The sequence below is a fragment of the Trachymyrmex cornetzi genome, unplaced genomic scaffold (genome assembly GCF_001594075.2).
Source record: "Trachymyrmex cornetzi isolate Tcor2-1 unplaced genomic scaffold, Tcor1.1 scaffold1187, whole genome shotgun sequence".
Lineage (NCBI taxonomy): Eukaryota > Metazoa > Arthropoda > Insecta > Hymenoptera > Formicidae > Trachymyrmex > Trachymyrmex cornetzi.
The window spans coordinates 187,977-210,279 of NW_017295748.1; the positions used below are offsets into that span (position 1 = coordinate 187,977).

At 31.6% G+C, this 22,303-nt stretch overlaps 1 protein-coding gene across 1 annotated transcript in view; it reads right to left on the reverse strand.

Annotated features, from left to right (window-relative positions):
• Stacl (SH3 and cysteine-rich domain-containing protein) overlaps positions 1 to 22,303 on the reverse strand; it is a 55,669-nt gene that overhangs the window by 16,647 nt on the left and 16,719 nt on the right. The window contains exons 2-7 of the mRNA XM_018515748.1: positions 16,104 to 16,360; positions 15,186 to 15,581; positions 11,613 to 11,866; positions 9,793 to 9,904; positions 6,408 to 6,562; positions 5,276 to 5,329 (exon numbers count right to left, since the gene is read on the reverse strand). Coding sequence (XP_018371250.1) covers positions 5,276 to 5,329; positions 6,408 to 6,562; positions 9,793 to 9,904; positions 11,613 to 11,866; positions 15,186 to 15,581; positions 16,104 to 16,360 — 1,228 coding nt within the window. The remainder of the gene's footprint in view (positions 1 to 5,275; positions 5,330 to 6,407; positions 6,563 to 9,792; positions 9,905 to 11,612; positions 11,867 to 15,185; positions 15,582 to 16,103; positions 16,361 to 22,303) is intronic.

The window sequence follows — 22,303 nt, forward strand, 5'->3', positions numbered from 1 at the left end:
CGGATTTCTCGGAAGTTCACGGTTTCGCGAAAGTCGACGTGCGCGTGCTTCCTTGCGATCGTGCGATTATTACCGTTTCATACGTGTTCTTGCGAGGAAGAGTGCATTAAATTAAATAAAAAACTTATAATTTTTTACAAATAAATATTATTACTCAATAATTAAAAATTAAATTGAATATAGGCTACGAGTAAAAACTGGATGTCGAGTTCTAAATTGATATTTTATATTTAAAACATAGATAAGAATATACAATAGATAAATGTTTCAACCTTTACTAGGTCATCCTCAGTGTAACAAGTATAGTTGATAATAAAAAAGTTTGCAACACCAAATCGGTTAACAATAAAATTCAATTATATATAAAGAGTTAAAAAATTCCGAACCACTGTTTTTCTCTTCGTTTTTCATATCTTCCATTACGTTATTGTCCAGTATCGCTCAATCGTTATAATAATATCGTATTTATTAAGGGGTTATGCCTACCTGCATGGTCGGAAAAACACGTATTCTTGGGAATTTTTTTTTGAAAAAATTTCAAGTGCTTTTGAAACGAACGTTTATGTTTTCAAATATATGTATTTCGAGGATAATTCAGTATTTTTTTTATTGCAAAATATCGATAAATAAGGAAGATATGAGTAATTTTCCAGAAGCAGTTAGAAGTTTTTCTAGAAGCGTTTTGCGGTGACCACTCTAGCTCTGAGCTGGTTTATCTCAAATCAAAAAACCCGACAAATTTAATTAATATATAAGCTTTATCTAGTGCCCGATCGTTCATTTTTTTGAAAAATTAATTTGCGACAAAATGGCGGCTGTTAAAATTCGAAGGTACGATTCTTCTACCAAAGTTCGCTCGCTTTTTTATCAGTAAAAAAAAAATATGCAACGAAATAAAAAGCCATGATCGGGCACTAGATTTTGTAGTATTAAAGAAGCCTATCAAATTTCATTTTTATCGATACAGCGATTCTCGAGATATTTTGATCCCCGATTTTAAAAATACAGTTTTGAGAAAATTGCGTTTGAAGTTTGCCAAGTGATTTTGAAAAGTGTCTCCTAAAACATATCTTAGGATCCCCCAAAAACCCCTAACAACTAAAATCAAATCCCCTACATTTTCCTACAATAGTTCGGACTGTACAAAATTAAAAAAAAAATACTCACGCAATTTCACGTAAAATACCTGCTGCAAACGTTCAAACCAGTATACTTTTAAACTCACATAACTTCGTCAATTTTTGTCGAATCGACTTGAAATTTACAGGGAATATTTTTGAAAGTATGTACTTTAAGAAAATATCAAAATCCAAAAATCGATTTTTTTGAAGTTTACAGGTAGGCATAACCCCTTAAAGTAATAAACAATTAAATGAATAAAAAATAAATATAAAAATTTAATTTTTATATTTATATTTTATTCATTTAATTGTTTAATTGTTTATTACTTTAAGGAGTTATGCCTACCTGTATAAATAATTAATTTTATAAGTAATTAAAGTATTTAAATGAATAAAAAATAAATATAAAAATTAAATTTTTATATTTATTTTTTATTCATTTAATTATTTAATTGTTTATTACTTTAATTATTTATAAAATTAATTATTTAGTTTATACAACAAATGTAATATTCGATCTACCGCGGCAAATGGAAATGATAAACGTTAGCAATAGACGCAAAAAATGAATAGAACAATTTTCTTAAGATTATAATGATCGATTTGAACGATATGACTACGATTGAGTGATATTGGATAATAACGTAATGGAAGATATCAAAAACGAAGAGAAAAGTGTGTGGTTTGGAATTTTGTAACTCTTTATGTATAATTTGAATTTTATTGTTAATCGATTTGGCGTTACGAACTTTTTTATTATTAACTATACTTGTTACACTGAAGATGACCTAGTAAAAGTTGAAACGTTTGTCTATTGTATATTCTTATCTATGTTTTAAATATTATATATCAATTTAGCACTCGACATCCAACTTTACTCGTAGCCTATATACAATTTAATTTATAATTTTTTTTTACCCAAAAATAGAATTCAAAGTTAATCCTTCGTCTGTCTGGATTTTTTTTGGCACAAACGAAATTTCACTCAAAGGATTAATTACATGGAAAAAGTGATTTTAAATTAACTGAGTCTGTGATATTTTATAATGTATGTTGATCAAAAGTCTCTATAAACACAATCATCAAAAATGGACAGATTTTGCTGTAACACCATTTGAAAATTGTTATTTTTAGTTTAATTGGACTGAAGAATATCTTTATCTACAGTACATAGTTTGTTTTTTTAACTGTATAGGCATGTATATACATAACTGTACGTATGTCCATACGTACCCAGCCAGCACATAATATTCTTGCACTGCTCTATAAATCTTCCTACGCGAATGGTTTTAAATAAATATTCTAATATTATTATAAGAATATGAATCTTCTCTGTAATTCAACTTCGAATATTCTTAATTGGATAATATTGTATACATTTTATGAAATATTTACCGTATGTGACTTTTCGAATATTCGAAAGCCTTGTATACTGGAATATTCGAAAAATAATGATTACCACTAAATGACGTGATATCGAGACACGAACAAGCGCGAACGAGCACTGGATGGGCATGCACGAATCACGAGATTCAGATTGTTTAATTAAATAACAAAAGGTATTAAAAATTTGGTATAATTGTTGAAGTAATAATAATAAAGAAGAAATACATATAATTTGTGTATAAGTATATTTATAAGTAAATAAAATGATGAAGAATATATATTACACATATATAAGTTATGTTGCATAATTTGTTTACAAGTGTTTTTTCCGATAACAATGCCAAAGGTAAAATGCAAGATGAACATACACTGCTTTCCATTTGATGACACAAATCGACACAAGTCGACACAAGCGTCGTTCTATCCTTCTTGATATTCAGAGAGTGACAAAGATAGAACGACACTTATTGTGCTTGTGTCGACTGTGTCTTCTAAAAGGAAAGCAGCCAGTTATTTCTATCGAATTGTAAGAAAAGAAGTAAATTCTGTATTACAACGTTTATATAATGATAATACTGATGCTTCTGGTTCAGCTTCAAACAATGTTGAATGTGTCGAACATATTAATATTGATAATGCACATGTATCTAACTAATACTCCTTGTAATATTCAAAATATGCATAGAATATTCTATATACCTATATATTATGAGAATAATCTTGAGGAATGTTATTAGAATATTTTGGATAGTGTACTTTTGAAAACATAAGAATATTCTTAGAATATCTATCTTCTTAAAAGAAGTTTCTACGAATATTCAAATCTTCCCAGTGGAGAATCGGAAAATATTCCACGAACAAATATGTGCTGGCTGGGTATAATGTCACCTTCCGAATGAAATAACCATCGACACAGACATATACACATAGGGTAAAAATACTAGTTGTGGATCACTCTTTTAAAAAAATTCATACTTTTATCCGGAACAATATCAAACAATTAATAAAATATTTAATTGATCATAAAGATTATATTATGGATGATTTTATTTCATTTCGTTACTGTTTTATATACGTTTTAATTTAAATTAAATAAAGTGTAATGACAATTATCCACAATTAGACCTCATGTAGTTAATTGGAGATCAATTCACCAAATGCTTTATCCTTTTTGGTGGCTATAACGAAATTATAATTGATAATTCACATCTAGTTCTAGGATCTAATTGTGAATCATAATGCAATTTTAACACATTCAAGTTTATTTAAAATTAGTGACAGTTAAAAATCAATGATAATTAAAATTATAATAAAAATTCATGAAAATTAAACGTTTAGCAATAAAAAGCAATTAAATTATGAATAGTAACACTTTTTGCATATAGACGTGTATATACAATTTTATATTCTATTTCGATACTTAAAATAAATACATTTTTTCGGAATGGCATTATTTGTAAGAAGGAGCACGTTTTTAAACATTTTTATAATAAATTTACGCAATAAAAATATCGTTTTAACATAGTGATTAAACACAAACCGTGGACACATTTACTCTCAATTGAACATAACGTTTTCGATTTTTTCTATGAAATTTAATGCTATTTACACTATCTACTATAAAAGGTATAAGGCAATTCTTATGACATTACACTTTGAATGAAGTTTTGAAGATACAATGCGTTAACCTCGAATTTAATTAGTTAATGCTGTTAATGACATCAATAAAATGTGTAGCTCTGTTCCTGTAATAAATTAAAATCAATTGACACTTGAAAGAGATAAAACAAATGCTAAAGAATCTTATAATATGTACCATTTTTAATGGAAAATATTATAATTATTTAAATATAAAGTGATCCGGAACTAGTGCCTCATCCACATCTAGTGCTTTTACCCTATAATGATACGTATATATATATATATATATATAAGATATAAACTTTAATATACATACAAATAGTTGTATGTTACGTGTTTAACTGTATAAATGTTTATTGTTTATACAGTTACAAAAACTTTCAAACGATGCTACAGCAAAATCTGTCTATTTTTTTATGGTTGTGATATTTATCTCCATTTCTATCAATGTAGATTAACTTTAATCTCAATTTAATTTACGAATTATTCTTTTTTCATTCTTAATACTAGAAAAAGATAAAAAATAAGTTAGTCTACATATAGAAACGGGCGTTTATCAACATCTCATAAGTACAAAATATCACAGTTTTAGCTAATTTGACTATATAAAAGCACTTTTTTCATATAATCAGTTCTTTCAATCTCAAATTTTAAATTTTATTGAATAAAGATTTTAACATTTAAGTTAAAAATTATTTGATAATGTAATAGAGATGTTGAAAAGTCATCTTAAATTTCTTTGAAAGTTTAAAATGGAAAAGAACTTAATTAGACTGGACAAAAAAAAAGATCCAGATTGCAGACGGAGGGAGCAAAAATATGATTGCAGACGGAAGGTTAATATAGCGATATCGGATGTAATATTTATTTTTTTATTAATTATATAACAAAATGTAAGGTCGGAAGAAAATAAGGATATTCTGTTAACGCGTACAAAGATTTCAATATGTTAACGTGTAAGAATTAATATAATAAGAATAAATCAACTCTCCGATTAAATAGTAAAAATTTTATTAAGAGTGATTTCATGTTTCAAGTAAATATTCGTTTTCAAACGTTTTCGAATGACAAATGTAAAGTCGCAAATGTCAACTGATGTTCACGAACAATCTTAACTGGAAACTTACCTGGACATGGCGACGACGGTGGAAACTGCGTGGTACATGGTTGCCTGCTTTCCTCTTTATTAGTCGAGCATTCGCAAAACAGTATCTACGGTTATTCAAAGTCCCTTTCGTCTAACGTCTATGGTTCCCCTAATTGGGAAACTTACAAAGCACACGGAAGTAAAAGCATATATTAACTCAAACGTCTCATCTTGAGAATTCACTTTGACAACAATTGTTCTATAAGTCTGCGAAGGTGCAACAAGAAAAACTTTATTTACTCTATGCTGTTTGTTTTCTAAGATGACGGTGAAGGCGTTTCCATTGCCGGTGAAATGTTTGACGAGTGAATTGTTTGCGAAACACAAATTCAAGTTTTCCTTGTAGAACTTTCGCATTTAATTCAATTAATACATCGATATTGAATAAGAGTACTTACGGCGACTACATTTCTAATTTAACTTTCAAAATTTGTGAGAAAATTTCTAATTTCCTATTAAAATAACGGGCGGAAAAATAATTAAAGTCGAATTAAAATCATCTATCTACATCAAGATAAAGCGATATCTAATCTTTGAAGAACATTCGTTATTTCATTTATTCATGCATACGTTACGTAGGATTCGCAAAATACTTCTTTTTAAATATATATAGGTATATATATATATATATAGATATATATATATATATATATATATATATATATATATATATACATATATATATACACACTGAGAGGTAAGAAGAAAAATTAGAGTAAATTATTTTTTAGCAGTACATCTTTTGAAATAGAACTTCTAGTTATACAACTATATATCATTTTTACTTCTTTTCAATGTTGGCTAACAAAATTTTCAATTTGCGCATCCCACGAATGTATCTCAGCTGCGCTATTCTCTACTGAGCGTCTCGAAACAAAGTTTAGCAAAGAGAAACACGAATGAGACAATCAGTGTCAAATTTACTCGAAAAGCAAAAATTATCCTCTTTCATTTCCGGGATTTGTATCGAAGAGTACATATAGGAAGCAAATTACATAGTTCCCGGTATCGCCCGGTGAAAACCATCTCCGTCGCGTCGAAAACTTCGGCGCTTTTTCGCGGCATGCACGTGATGAAAATTGGTGTTAGTAGAAAGGAAATAAGTAGCTCACTTGTCGGATAACGGTGGTGTCGTGGGCGAACTAGTCTTTAGGCTCTTGAATGCTTTCAGCCATTTCAGCTTGGGACTTCCGGTCGAACCGTTTGACATCTTCCGACTGGTCATTCCATCCGGTTGACCAGCTTCGCCTCCTCCAAAAAGTTCCTTCTGTAATTGACAAAAAAAAATATATATATACATCTTATATGTAACACATTTTCAATAATTAAAAAATATCTAATGTAATATATTTAATTCATGTAAAATATTTTCGTGATTGTTTTTGTAACAAATAATATGTGGAAAGATTTAACATTATTTTAATATGAAATGTGAAATGCCTTTCTAGTGTTGAAAAATTTTATTTTTTGAAATATAAAATCTAACAAACTCGAATAATTAAAGTTTTAAAAAAAACCGAAAAACATTTAGGATTAGTAAATAATAGAATTTTACTCTTTATTTAATTTCATTAAATTAGAACTTAACGGAATTTTACTTCGAATTTTAATTATTACAATAATTAATGTTGGCGATCAAACAACCTATAATAAATGAAGTAATACGCTACGCGAAATTTGTAGTAAGGGAGGTTCGATATCGATTAATAAAATTTTACTTTTTATTTAATTTCATTGAATTAGACCTTAACGGAATTTTACTTTGAGTTTTAATTATTACAATAATTAACGTTGGAGAGAAATCAAACAAATTATGAATGAGGTAATACGCTGCGCGAAATTTTTATTAAGGAAATATGAGCTCGATATTGATTAACGACTCCAAAGGCGATCTAGAACATTCTGTATAAATTTACGCTTCGTGCATAAGAGAAGAGTCCATTACCGTTCGCACACGGAAACACCCTAAACGACGATGATGATTACATGCTTCTTTGCGTATCAATTCGCGTGTTTACACATCCCTATGAATGAGTAAGGAGCGAGCCCTACACACACGTGACTCAGGGTGAGTTTAATCTATATCCACGTGGGGAGTATTATCCCAGCGACTTCTCTGTAGTTATTATTTATATTATATGTCATCTAATCGATAATAATCATCGCGTGCAAAACAACGAGATTATGTATGTTTTATTCACGCACGATTTAGCGATTCGACGAATATGTCCTTCAATTAAAAATTTCGAGGCTTTCAAATGAGATAAATAGTCGCCGACAATTGCTGCATATAAATTTCAACGTGGACAATAGTTACTCCTTATTAGTGTTGCTAAAAGAAAAAAAAAATATCTATGGAGCATTCTTTTATAACAAATGCGATTCTTTTATAAGCTTTTAAATGGTGATTATAGCTGCATTATTACACTTTCCTAGTTTCTACAAGATACAAGGATAAGGTTTTCTCGTTCAGCGATTAAGAGTTTCATCTCTGTCGCAATACGCGCTTAGCAACACGTTAACCTGAAAACGAATGCGTCAATGCACCACCCTGGTTGAAACATTTCTATGGAGATATCACTGCGATTCGCCCGTTTTCAACTGTAGGAATATATTCATTGACAATACATGCATGTCAACTTTCATTGATCCCCGTGGTCATTGAGAATATACTCGGCCATTGTTCTCTATCGTAACATTAGCCTCTTTGTGCTCGACTTCACAATGAATAAGTAACTCCTTATCCGTTTAATAATACAACGTCTCCCTACGTTCGAATAATCGTTATATAAACTTGATTAATACTTTAATATACATTTTTCAATTACTTTTAATTAATATTACGACCAAACGTAAAATCACGTAGATTTAATTTAAAATATAATGAAAATCAATGAATGATAATATTGTGTCATTATGAAATAATATCACCAGACAATTAAACGTTAATGTTCTTAATAATCATAAATATTAGGAGCACTGTTAAGCACTTTTCAACCAGGGCGGTTTGCTCGTGATGTAGTCGTCGAACGAGTCCACTGGATCATGCAGCACCCTTGTGATATAGCGTGCTCAGAACCATAATTCACCAGAAGAAAAAATACTAACGACTCGCGTACGTAACGTAGTCCATCCCATTCTTCAGACTGGACACGATCACGATTTGATATTACGATGAGCGGTGGTAAAACGGCAGCGCGCGGTCAGACAGCGACGATCCTGCTCGCCTGACCTGGATAGACGGACTCTCTCTCGACGAGGCCAGAAATGGATTTTCAGACGCTCGTGCTCGCCGATGACCCAGTTGCAAAGGCGCATGTCGCGCGATTGCGCGCGCCAGTATTTATCCGGTGTTTAGGCTAAAGCGTACCAGTGAATGACCAATCGCTAGTGAATGGCCACAAACAAGCCTCCTACTTAGAAAACTTTTAAAAAGTGTACCGTTCATATTTGTCAACGTCACACACACACACCAAGAAATCTCCGAGGCGAGCAGACCGTAAACAATTCACCACGCGCGATATTTTTCCATACGCGTATACTGAAATTAGTTTATCAGCTATAATAATTTAAAATTTAATCCTTTTCAGATTACACAACATTATTTCTTTTTTGTTCGAATATACTTGTTTCTCTTTTTCAAATTATACTGTTGTATTTAGATAATCTATTTTAGAAACACATTGAATTGACAAAATTGAATTTTCCGTGGAATGACAAATTCAATTTGCCAACATATTTTAATGAACGTAGGTTTGCTCGTGATATTTATAGCTGTATAAAATGACATAATTTATTTTGTAAACGTGATATTGCGCTGCTATCAGTTTTCAATATTGTCTCATTAATCAGTTACTGAAGTTACGTGATTAATACTGGCAATTTCATTAGCTTTAACAGACCTTTTTTTATCAATTCTGGATAGTGCAATTTTCACTTTAAGTTAATAACGAACAATTGAGTAGCTCTTTACCGATGCATCCATCCTGTATATTGTATACTATGTATAGATGAGGCCCTCGATGCTACGCGTGGTCGGACAAATTGGATGAAATGGAGAGAACTCGGAAGATAGATGCCTCTGATCCATTTTCGTGAACATAGAGTCATTTAATATAGGACTATCTATCCTAACAGAATTGAACCGAAGTCTCACTTCACAATTTATATTTATTATTTACTTTGTGTCCACTGTTGGTTTCTATAACATACATATTGGTATTGTTATATTCCACAAGAGAGTTTTATAACAGAATCGCATTTGAATGTGTATCTTATTTTCCACGAATCGTGCTATTGCAATAAATGGCATACAGCTCGCGGGATTGCGTTTTAAAAAGCTCAAGTTGTATGATAAATATGAGTACGCTTTTTGCATCGGGATGAATAAAGTAATATGGCATGTCAAGCTCAGAGATGAATAAAATAATAAACGTGCGACGGACGCTGCGTAATATGGCGGTAATCAGAACTAAAGGGAACAAAGAACGTGCTTACCTGTGCTTGCACCGCGGCTAGACGCAGTTGCGCAACGCCAAGGTCGAGACGCTTCAGAGAAATATCTTCTTGTAGCTCAGCTACTTTCGTGTAAAGATTACTCTCTGCACTCCTGCAATGGGAAGTGATAAAATAATTCTTGTCCATGTTTTTCTCCTTAAAAGATTAAAAAACTGACGTATATTCATGCTACTACACTGACTAAAAAATATAGCTATAAAGATAACAAACGTTCGAAAGTCAAGAAACAATCTTGATTAACTCTTTGGGTAGAGAATATATTGAGAAAAAAAATGTACTAAATTTTAATCAATATTTATTTGAATAGTGTTAAACGTGTACTTACAGTAAATAAATATTTACTCGATAAAAAAATAATTACATATAAAATAAAAAACAAGCAATTGAAAGCAGAAATTAACACGCAGTTATTAAAGCGTTATACGTTAACGATGTATTTCATAAATCTTACAATTAGTACGACGAAATCGGACGTTTCGGCTCAGTTCGAGCCATTCTCAGCGATGTCCAAGTAACATTACAATCAATTCCAGATAAGATTCAAGAATGCTGCTAAGGGAGTCTCTTCAATTTCAAACTTGAGAAGCATCACTGTCAATTAGTTGAATGGCTAACTGAGTACAACAGAAAAGTAAAATTTTATAATACGACAATGATAAAAACAAATGAACTGAGCCAAAATGTCCGATTTCATCGTAGTTGTAAGATTTATGAAATACATTTATTGTTAACGTATAACGCTTTAATAACTGCATCTTAATTTCTGCTCTCAATCGCATGTTTTTGGCTTTATATGTTATTGTTTTAATCTCGAGAGCTCAATTGTAGTTTTTAATTTATTTATTTAAAGAAATAATTGTCAAGTTAAATTAATGGTTCGAATAACTAGTTAATTGTGAATAACTGTGAGATAATATACTAGTTTAAATTAAAATCTTTCTTTTGCTCGTTTTTTTGACCTATCTACTCATTTAATTATTGTATTTACAATATCGAGCGGATTTATTTCTTTTCTTATTTTATATTTATTTATTAAAATTTAGAATTTTTTTCAATATAATAAAAACTTGATGAAAAATGCATATTCAATAATAGTAAAAATAATAAAATTTAGACATATTTTCGTCAAAAATATTTCACAAGAATTTTTCACGTTGTAATAAGTTACACGAAATAAATCATTATAAACTTGACAGGAACAAAAATTTCTATTGTAAAACATAAAGCGAAATCCAAGTAGAAGAAAAAATTTGCAAAAATGAAATATGTTTTTTTTTACATATAATTAACACGTTGGCTATCATAATGGTAACCGGTGCTATTAAGATTGCATTCCAAAACGTCCTCTCCGAGGAAGATTTTACTCTATATATTATAGTATATATATATGTATTGTACTATATTATATGTATACTGCGAGTAAAATTTTTCTCGGAGGGGACATTTGGGAATGTACCCTAACTTTTTAAAATGCTTATGAAAAATAAATATCATTTAACATAAAATTTTAAATGACATAAGTAGCTAGAACAATGTCAAGTAAAAAGTGTATATTTCATACTACTCATAAAAATAAAGTATTTAATCATATTTAATTAATTTAATCATACATATTTCTCATTGTACATATATTTATATAATAATGATAAAAATTTTACTGTGCGTACACGCCACGAAAAATTGCTGGGCAAACAATGTGTGTTAGAAAAATTATGCTACAGACTGACACGAGAGAGACGTTACGCTCGTTATTTGTAGAGTTACAAATATACACGATTGTATTAAAAATAACTACGTACTTGCGCTGCATCCGCACGAGAGCATCCAAAGCGTCTTGCAGACGACTTATTTCCTGATTGAGGCTATCGTACTCATGTTTAAGATCCTCCATGAGCGGGAGCGTACTGGTGCCCGTTGGTACCAGTTCGTCCCTGAGTGTGGGTATTTGACTGATTCTCTCCATCGGTATCTGCTCGGGTGGTGCTGGCGCGACGTACAGGCGTCGCGGCGGCTTCCGCGGCGTCGCGTTCGCGGATAAATTTCGCGCCAAGGTCTTAAATAATGTTACATTTGTGTTACATTACCACTTATGACGATTTGATTTACGTCTTATAACTGGCGAACGCAAAAATGAAAGAAAGTAAAAACGCCATCGAATAAAATACATTCACGAGCGAAATAACCGAGTAAATTGAAAATAGAATGATATAATGCAACGCGTAGCACGTTTCGCAAATTTATGTGAGACATGTATTGTATTATGTGGCTTTAATATATTTTTTCATTGCAAATCGTATATCAATCGGCCCGAATTAAAGATCTTAACTACATGATGATATACGCGAGATGAAATTTCGAAGAAAAGTATTTTGGTTAATAGTCTCTGCGTATCTGGATTAATAGTCTCTTGCGATGTAGATAGGAATATGCGTTTAAAGTCCAATTTTTCATTTTCTGGTTAATTTATGGTTAGGCTTAACCTGATAATAATATAAAATTTGTATTTTTCTGTGGTTATATACTCATGAAACACTGATAGTAGTGACCAGATAACATATATGTCTAAAAAACGTCATAAAGACATCATAAGGACGTCTTTTGGGACGAACGTGTTTAAAAGCTATCCAAAAGATCATATCATAAAGACGTCTTCTACATACTGCATGTTGTCTGGAGAGTAACTTTTAAATTTACCTACAAAACCCCATTAGTTAATGATTAATCAGCTAGAAAAACCTAATTTTTATATTATCATTGAGTTAAGTGAAATTAAGAATAACTACAAGTTAACCAAACAATGAAACCCGGGACTAAGTGACAAACCGGTATTTCTGACGAGAGCCTGTTATCCGACCGACGGATTCAAGGAGGACAAATCAGTGAATATCAGCATGTTTGGTCAGCCGAACAAGTCAACTCACCGTACATACATGTACACACGCGAATAAACGTACACAAACGCGGCGATTTCGAGCGGCCAATATCCTAGATGCGTGCCCTCACAGTGAATATGACCAGCTTTAACCAGGCAACCCTGTTTTCATTCTGTGTCTCTCTTCTCGGAATACCGGCGATCGTAATCCACCATCAGACACCTCACCGCCCCGAAATTGGATACATGCTCGGTACGTCTATTTGCTATGCGTGATCAATATGTCCGGAATAATCGTATCGTCATAGGCATCGTATCTGTACACGATCGATCGGTTTCGCTTGACGTATCGAGTCGCGAGATTGACACGGTAGATGCTCTCCGATTTGAGAGATTTAATCTCGTGAAAGAGGGATAAGTTAGATATAATTGCGTGTTTCTTTTTCTCTAATTGCCAATTTGAAAGTTCCATAGATATTATGCTTTAACCTGGGAGTAGTCACCTGATCTTTTTTTTTGTATAAATAATTATTGACGCCTGGAGCGTTTTTATACTCAATTAAAGCCACTATTATTACCAACTTGTTGTACATTATTGATTTTCCGATTTATTAGTATTTGAGAACATTATGCATATGGATTTACTCATAAATTTCTGAAGAAAGTGAATAGAAACCAAATAAATATTAAACACGTAATAAGCACGTTAATTAGTAGCTTATTATGATAGTATTTAAAAAAAAATTTTTTAATTAATATAATACTTTTTTGCGGATTTTCGATGGAGTTGCATATTTAAAGGTTCGTAAAGAATAGTTATTAAAAAAGAAAGAAAATATGTTAAACAATATACATAAAAAAACAATATTTTACATTTGAAATTAAAATTAAAAAACTTTAAAGGCTCAGCGAACTGATAAATTCAATAATAAATTCGTATAAGGGCTAAATGAGCCAAGCACGTTATCGGTGCAAAAGAATATATTGTTACACATATCACAAAAATCTTCGAAACGTTTTGATTCTCAACGGAACCATTTTCAGTGGATACGTAACTTACATTACGTACGTTCTTATCATCTTTTGTCGTCTGTTACGCTAGATTAACATAAAAACTTGTCGCAATTGCTTCATGCCAGATCGCATTCGAAGTAGTGATCTCTACCAAATCGAGTGAACATTCTTGTGCAATTATGGTGGTATTGGCTTAGACATTTGAGAATTGCTGGACCGACAGGAAGAACGTTTACACGTCAACAAATTGTTGGACACATTCGGAATGACATGGTGTTTTACATTTGATCTTTTTTTGCTACTGGTGTAAAAACATCTTAGGTGACTATTCCTGAGTTAATGAAAAATAGTGACAAGTTTCTTGCATTATTTCTTTCAACAAAATAAAAATATTTTCTTTTTATCATGATGGAACACTTTAAATCACAGCGAAGTAAAAAAGAAGAAAAAAAGAAAGTATATGTTTCCCACACATAAAAAAATATTTTGTTGCTCCAGCCAGAATTATCGCTGTTTTTTGTATCTGATAGAAAATGATGTATCATACGCATAGAATTTATAGCACAAATCTAAATTTTCTACATATCTCTGTTGATTATATGATTATATGCAATGCATAACCAATATCGTAGTATTTGCTAGAAATGTATCTATCTTAGCTAATTTTTCGTACTTGGATAATTTTTGCTATACGATCAATTGTCTCACAAATTCAATAATTCTTTTCAAAAAAGCGAATATATATAGGAAGAAGGTTTTGTTGAAGTATCTAAAAATTTAACTAAATAACAGATCTGAAGATAATTTTGTTTCCTACACAATTATTTTAATGATCCAACAAAATTATTTTCAGATCTGTACCTAGTTACATTTTTCGATATTTCAGCAAACCCGTTTTTTCCGTACAAATGAATTGACAATTTTAGGACAAAAAGATTATAATTCTTTATACAGTAATAAAGTTTTGCTGAAGTATCCAAAAATTTAGTTACATAGTTCTAAAAATAATTTTGCTGATCTGTGTGTCAAAATAATTATGTAGTTCGTGTTGATTGTTAGAACAAAAATTTTTGCAGTATTGTTCACACCATGCTTGAATTTCTTACATTATTATTTTGATTGATGCATAATATTTTTCGCAATAAGAATTAATTATTTACAGATTTTAATGTGTCACTCAGCATAATTAAGATTGTTTCGAAGATGCGAAAAAGTATAAAAAAATTATTAAAATTGCTAGTCAAATTTAACACGTGATATCACTGCGGTAGTTTAGTAAAATTCGTATTTCAAGAAGGACTGCATACGTAATATATAAATTCACACAGAATCATAGAAGCATTTAAGATTCAGCCAGACCGTTTAAGACTTTGATTTCTATAGTTTGTGATATTATTTTGAATCTCCAACAAAATTATTTTCAGATCTGTATCTAACTAGATTTTTGGATAGATATTTGAGCAAAATCGTTCCTTCCGCGTGATACCTGTAAATCGTTGGACGGTATAATCGCCTGTGCCTCTTTGGCTACAATCTGGTAACGTTTAGCCTGTTCGCCGGATCGCTCTCCGGCAGCGTCCGAGATCCCGGCAACGCATTTGCAGGCCAATCCACAAAGTTCCTCGTAGACCTCTGCAATCTCGCCCAGCAGCCCTGGCAAACAATGGAACTGATAGCGCTCAGTAATAGCGTTCGTAGCGCGTAGCTGGAGGATGTAGGCGTTGTGCGACTCTAAGTAAGCGCGCTTCAGTTCCTGTTCGGCGCCGCCGGCCTCGTTGGTTAGCAACGCGGCGTAGGCGCGCTTGTAATCTAATCTGGCACGCTGCAACTTCTCCTCCGTCTTGCTAACTACCTGCTCATAAGCGTCACGATGGGCGAATACCTGAGGAATACGATATACGATGTAGATCGCGTACGGTGTGAGAAATCGGATGAGGTGACGCGCTCCGAAAGCAAACACGGTTTGTAATGCCGCATTCGCGTACTGTCACGCGTGTAATCAAATAATCGAGTGGATCGCTTGGGAAACTTCACTGGCCACGTTTGTCAATTGCAGCGAACTTGTCTCCTCTCGTGACTCGATATATCTGAGCAACGAGAGAAGAGTCTTATCGCAATTGAAGCGTCTTTGAATAGTTGGAAATTGCAATTGCAATTTCGCAGAATAGCGATATACTGATGTTAACACATCTCATCACAGTAAAAGGAATGCTTAGAGAGATAGAGAAATCGTAAGCGCGTATATAATGGCCACACGCATCTAATGAAATTATTTTGAAATATATTACAATATTCACAAATTCAGTTACAATAGTATGTGATAAATGAGCGTAGGTATTAAAAGCTTACATAAAAAATTTGCACAGAAAAAACATTCGTGGAGTGCACACGTGGTTAAGCTCACCTTTCTAGATTGCAGCTTTCGGTGGAAGCTCGCCTCTAAAGTGGGCCTCGACCATTGCTGCTGCAGCACCGCGGCTAAATCGAGATGGGAAGCTGCATCCGCCTCAACCTGCCGCAGCAAACTTTCCCAAACTCGTCGCATACCACCGACATCAATTCTTGAGTCGCCCGATCGACCGCGAAATTCGTCAACCAGACGTCGCACGTTTGCCGAGTGGCTCTCCATCGCAGCGCCCAACTCCTGAGCGAACTCGGAGACTATTCTCGCGGGACACACAAGAGAAAGCATTAATCAGACGATTACGTGATGTATAGAGAATGGCGTTTCAGATAAATATGACAAATCGTGAGATTTAGATCGATATTCATAGTTGGTACTTGTTTCAAGATCGTTTTAAGGATGTATCAAGTGTATAATTTCTGTAAGACACTGGAGAACTGGAAATTTATCCCAGACAGCATAGAATAAATTTATGATAAATATTTATTACTATTCATTTTTTGAAATGTTATATAAATATTTTATACATATTTTATATAAAGCTTTATTCGAAATATTATTAAAAGATAGACTAAATGTTTATAATAAATATAAATAAATAAATATTTCTGGTAATAGTATTTTTTACTTGAATTGTAATGTCTTATTAAGTATTTTCGTAGAATTTACTACAAGATTTACAATAAATATTTTATAATATTTATATTAATAAATGCTTATGATTTATGCAATTTATAACCACAAAAATATTTACAAAATATTTAAAATAAGTCTTATAAATACTTATTTATAAATGTCGCAAATATTTTATAAATATTGTGTGCTGTTTGGAATATTTCACGTATTATAAATATTGTGTGCTGTTTGGAATATTTCACGTATAAAAATGAATGTTATTATACATATATCAAACAGTTTAAAAAGATCAATATTTATATATATTTAACAATACAATTCTATAGATTAAATGAAAATGTTCTCACATTAACTTAATTATCTTTTAAAAATATCTGCTTTTATACTTCTAGATGTCTGTATCATCTAATAGAAGATAGAATTTTCTAGTTTGTATTTATATTTCTGAAGTTTTATGTTTTAATTTTTATTTAAGAAATATTTTCTAAAACTGAAGTGGTATAACGGCGACCTTTCTCTATTAAGTTTATTTTTATGTATATACACTCCAGGCTAAAAGCTTGGAAACACTTTTTATAAATTAACATTTTTGGAATTAATTCTTCTTCAAATATCTACAACAATTTTTTTTAATAATAATTCTTCAAATCCAATAACTGTTATTAGATCTGAAGAATTATTATTTATAGTTAAAAAATAATATATTATTATGAATAGCTGAGTAAATAATCCAAAAATGTTAATTTTTTAAAAGTATTTTCTTACTTTTGATCTGGAGTATCTATATCTGGAAAATAAATAATAATTCTTACTAAAAACTAAACAAATAGGAACGGAATTTTTATTAAATATTACTAGCATAGACTTTATTAATTATTGATAATTTTATGTAACATCTAGATATTATAATCTATTTTTTTATCTAATAAATATTTAAATGGTTATTTTTTAATTTTATTCATAAATCTTATGTCTTGAAATTCAAGATATTTCATGAATAAGTTGGTGATAAAAAACAAATGGTTTAAACGGAAATTAGAATTTCATTTTGAGTCTTGTTTCGGTAACAGAGAGATCTGCCTTGGCAAACTGCCAATGGAACCACGCAATTTACAACGGCAAATTCAACGCGGGAATGCAACGACGCGGTTGCAGTCCTTTACCGTCTAGATCGATTCGATTTGCTCGTCAAAGACATCGTTGCAGTCTTGACACATCGGAAGCGACGTCCTGGAGAAAGAAACTTGGCGGTCAAAAGTAAAATTACACCCTTTTACGTCTTTCCACCTTCGATGGAAATCGGCTCCGGTAAACGTTATTTTGGACATATCTAGAGTGGCATTCGGTTGAGGAAAATTCAATATTCTCGCCGTTCTTATCCAATACCGCCAGCGGAGAACTTCGAAATATCCTTTTATGGACGATCCGAATGACCTTTTCGCGGTCTAGAAAAGGGACGGAGAAGATTGTCAAACAGCGTGTAGAGGGTTCTCTCTCGAGTCGCTATCACTATCGTGATAGCGTGACTTTCTCTCTCTCTCTCTCTCTCTCTCTCTCTCTCTCTCTGTGGGATCTCTACTTCCTAACATGGCTTATTTGCTCGATCACTTCGATAAACCGTCTCTTTATTGGAATCTCGCGTTTCGAAAAACTGACATTCTTAATAAGTTATTGTGGAATCGCGATCAGAGCGCAGCAAAGGTATTTTGATGCGAACTTTTTAATCGACTATAATAAATAATATGAATTTTTTCCTTAATTTGCAGCAATAACATTTCAAATACTGATATTATTTTATCGTATTATATTAATTATTAGTGATTTATATATTCATACATTCATGTATTCATATTTATGCCAATTATTATTTACTGTTGGTACAAATCGCGGTATTAACGGTTTCTGTTTCTAAAACATTGAAATAATTAACTCCAGATATTCAGAAAATATTTATTCACATATTTATGCATATTTATTCATATTTAAAATTTATGTAGTTTTTTCATGTTATTAATGGAATGTCACATATAATTACTAATTATTATTAAAAACAACGTAACAAGATATTTTATATGAAGAACTTTTTTAAAAAAATATCTTTTATTTTAAAAAGCAATAATAAAGCGATTCATGATTTTATTGAATCTTATTTCTGCTTTTATTATTTAAATGTCTTCGAGTATTCAGATATATCTTAAAGATATATTTTTCGTTCAATTTCTGATAATATTAGCTGTAGTTTCTTTTCCCATATTTGATCGAATTTATTTGAGATGCTTGACGTATGATAAATGCCTAAAGATTCTCGAATAAATAGTTATATCAAGAAATATTGTGGTGATGGAAAGATTATTGTCATCACTTGCGATATATCTTTGTCTACACGCTATATATTATTTTTGTAAGGGGTGCGAATCTTAAGGGATATATCTTTTTTTATTGACACAGAGGAATACATCAAGATTTATATGTATCTATTTATATAGGTTTCAACGAGAAACATTTTTCTTTATAACAATGCTTAGAAAACAATTGCTCGTAGCGAAAATATTATCACACAATGTTAAAAATTCGTAAGACTTATTAATATTAAACGTTATTTTCTTATCTTTGTTTTTATTTGATATCAGGCAATTTTCAATATTAAATTATAGTAAAAAACTGTTATAAATGTACGAATAAATTCCATTAATTATTTATTGCGTATGTCGAATTGGGTTTAAAAAAATATCAAACTTATACTATTTAAAAAAATGAAATTGTCCAAAACAACTCTCTCACGGTTTACATTTCACCGTGATGAGAGGGTGGAAAATATGTAAGAGCTCTCTTACGTCAAACCTCGATTAAATATGAAAATATGCGAGCAGAAAAAGCTTTTTTTATGTGCAAATACATTGGGCTTATAGAAACTGAGCGAGAGAGATACGACATAACACAATGGTCGCGTTCAAATAATCGGTTTGTCTATATTTCCGATTTTATATTAATTCGATATCCAGTGCTGCAGTTTCGCAACGAAAGTTCGCGATAAATTCGTGACAATCGTGACGTACAAGAACGCGGAAGACATAGGAATCCATGCCAGCCAGCTTGCCAGCGTCAGTTCGCGAAGGCGAGTATCGTTTTTCCTCGTCAAACAACTCAAACAAACAGAGGGAAGGTTCAACTGGATGGCATTATTTCTCGAACCGGGCCAAGATAACCCGGGGATCCAATAAGATGAGCTGAGCTTTACAGCCTTCGAACTCCCGTTCTGCCAGAGTTATCTACCATCAGAAAATTCGACCCATTTTTGTGAGCATTTTTCGTTCAGCTAAGTGCTTTCGTCGTATATTGCAACATTAAATGTCTTTCGTTCGACGAAAGGAAGATCGATATGTTCGATATACCTGTAAATTGTTTGGAATAAACAAAAATTTGTAAAAGAAAACAGAAGACTGTTAGCTCTCAAAATTGACATAATAAAATAAGTTTTTATAATAATATTAATAGTATGTTGCATAAAAGACTGATTCGCTGTAATAACAGAGTTATATAAAAGTAATAAATAGTTACATAAATAGTTACGTAAGAGTCAAATAACAGACGGAATAAAAGCAAAGTTTCAGTAATAAATAATGAAAATATTGTAAACATTTATTTAATAATTTCTAGAAAAGTGACAATTGAAAATTAGAAATAGAAATTAAAATTAACGCAACAATTAATTTTAAACTAAAAAGATCGTTGAAATAATTCCATTTTCATCTAACAGATTTTAATCTCTGTCTTCCAGGAGCTTTCAGTTAATATTAACTTTAATTTTACTTAACAAAATTTGAACTTGTTATCACGATGCTTCACGTTTAAACTTTATAAATGAGGAAAAGACGGTAAGGAAAAGACGGTATATAAATAAATTATCGTAGAAGGAAGGTCGTATTGCGTAATTTTCGAATAATAATGTCGCGCGCGCATCAAATGTGATACGTATTAATAAACGAGCACAAGCCTATTTATGCTATGCAAATGTATATTTACGCGTCAAGTTACGTCAAATTGCATCACGTCATACTCAGAACAAATTCGTTGAAATTATGCATGATGAAACGGAGTATACCAATTTCCTCGTCAGGCACCGTCGATAGTGATTTAAGCGGTGTGAACAAGAAGGGCCTTACGCTCGTGCAATATCGTCCCTCATTAAGACACATTACATTAGCCTAAGCTGCTCCTGTTCCGGAAATTATCGTTTTGGGGGAAAGCCGAGATCTCGCGTATAATACGCAATTTGTTCACTGATCTCTCGCGTTAACGCGGATTACATTAGCGCCCTGGAGATCACTTAATCGCTTAATCATCGTTCACGAAAGCCTGCCTGATGCCGAAGAAGGAACTTTGTGCGACGCATACATAATGGGAAACGTTTTCAAACCATCCGCGTTAGGGTCAGAGCTTCTTATCGACGAATTTAGTTGGGAATAGAATGTAATATTACGCGTGATAAAACCAATGTACGTGTTTTACTAAAGCCAATGTAATAAAATATATTTTTAAAAATTATTACATATTACACGAAAAGAACCGATTTTATTGAGATATGTAAAAATTTAGTTAGATATGGTTAGAGCTTCTTATCGATAAATTTAGTTGGGAATGGAATATAATATTACGTGATAAAACCAATGTACGTGTTTTACTAAAGCCAATGTAACAAAATATATTTTTAAAAACTATTACATATTATACGAAAAGAACCGATTCCGTTAAAATATGTAAAAATTGAGCTAGATATAGATCTGAAAATAATTTTGTTTAGACTGTCATATAATTAGGATGTTCAAATTGGATGCAACGCGGAAAAAAAGGATTAACTATATATTAGGAGCTAATATATAACGGTGGTAGCTAAAACTGTCTTTAAAATAGGGACAGCTAATGTTGTTGATGTTCAAGCTAAAACTAGCTATTTGCACTTATATATTGTAGGGTAACTATCCCAATTACTGTGCCTGTCCCTATTAGTGTGCTTTTGTATTTCGAAAAGTCATAAAGAAAATTAGCACAAATAAATAAGAAAAAATATTTTGTTTTGTCAAATTATTAATGCATACGATACCGAAGATAATATTTTATTTTTTTAGTATTAAAGTATTTTAAATATTTTTCGAAAGATATGAGGAATTTATGTGAATCCAGTAATACGTACTGCAAGATTTTAAGCTTGTCCCTATTAATGTACCCTGTATTGGAGCTGAAAACGTTATGTTATGAGTGTAATTTGAAATAAATATAATTGAAATAATGATTTATGTACCAGGTATGTAAATACGAAACCGGAATTTTTTAATAGAAAATACACGTTTATTATATGAAAATGATAAAAAAATATTTTATTCGAAGTATTGCCCATCGCTAGCTATATATTTTTCCCACCTGTCTGACAAGTTGTGGATGCCATGCCAAAAAAATTGTTGCTCTTTTGAGCCAAACCAGTCATCTCGCCATTTTCGTACATCTTCGTAAGAAGTGAAGCGCTGCTGAGCAAGTGCGTGTCCCATCGATGCAAATAAGTAGTAATC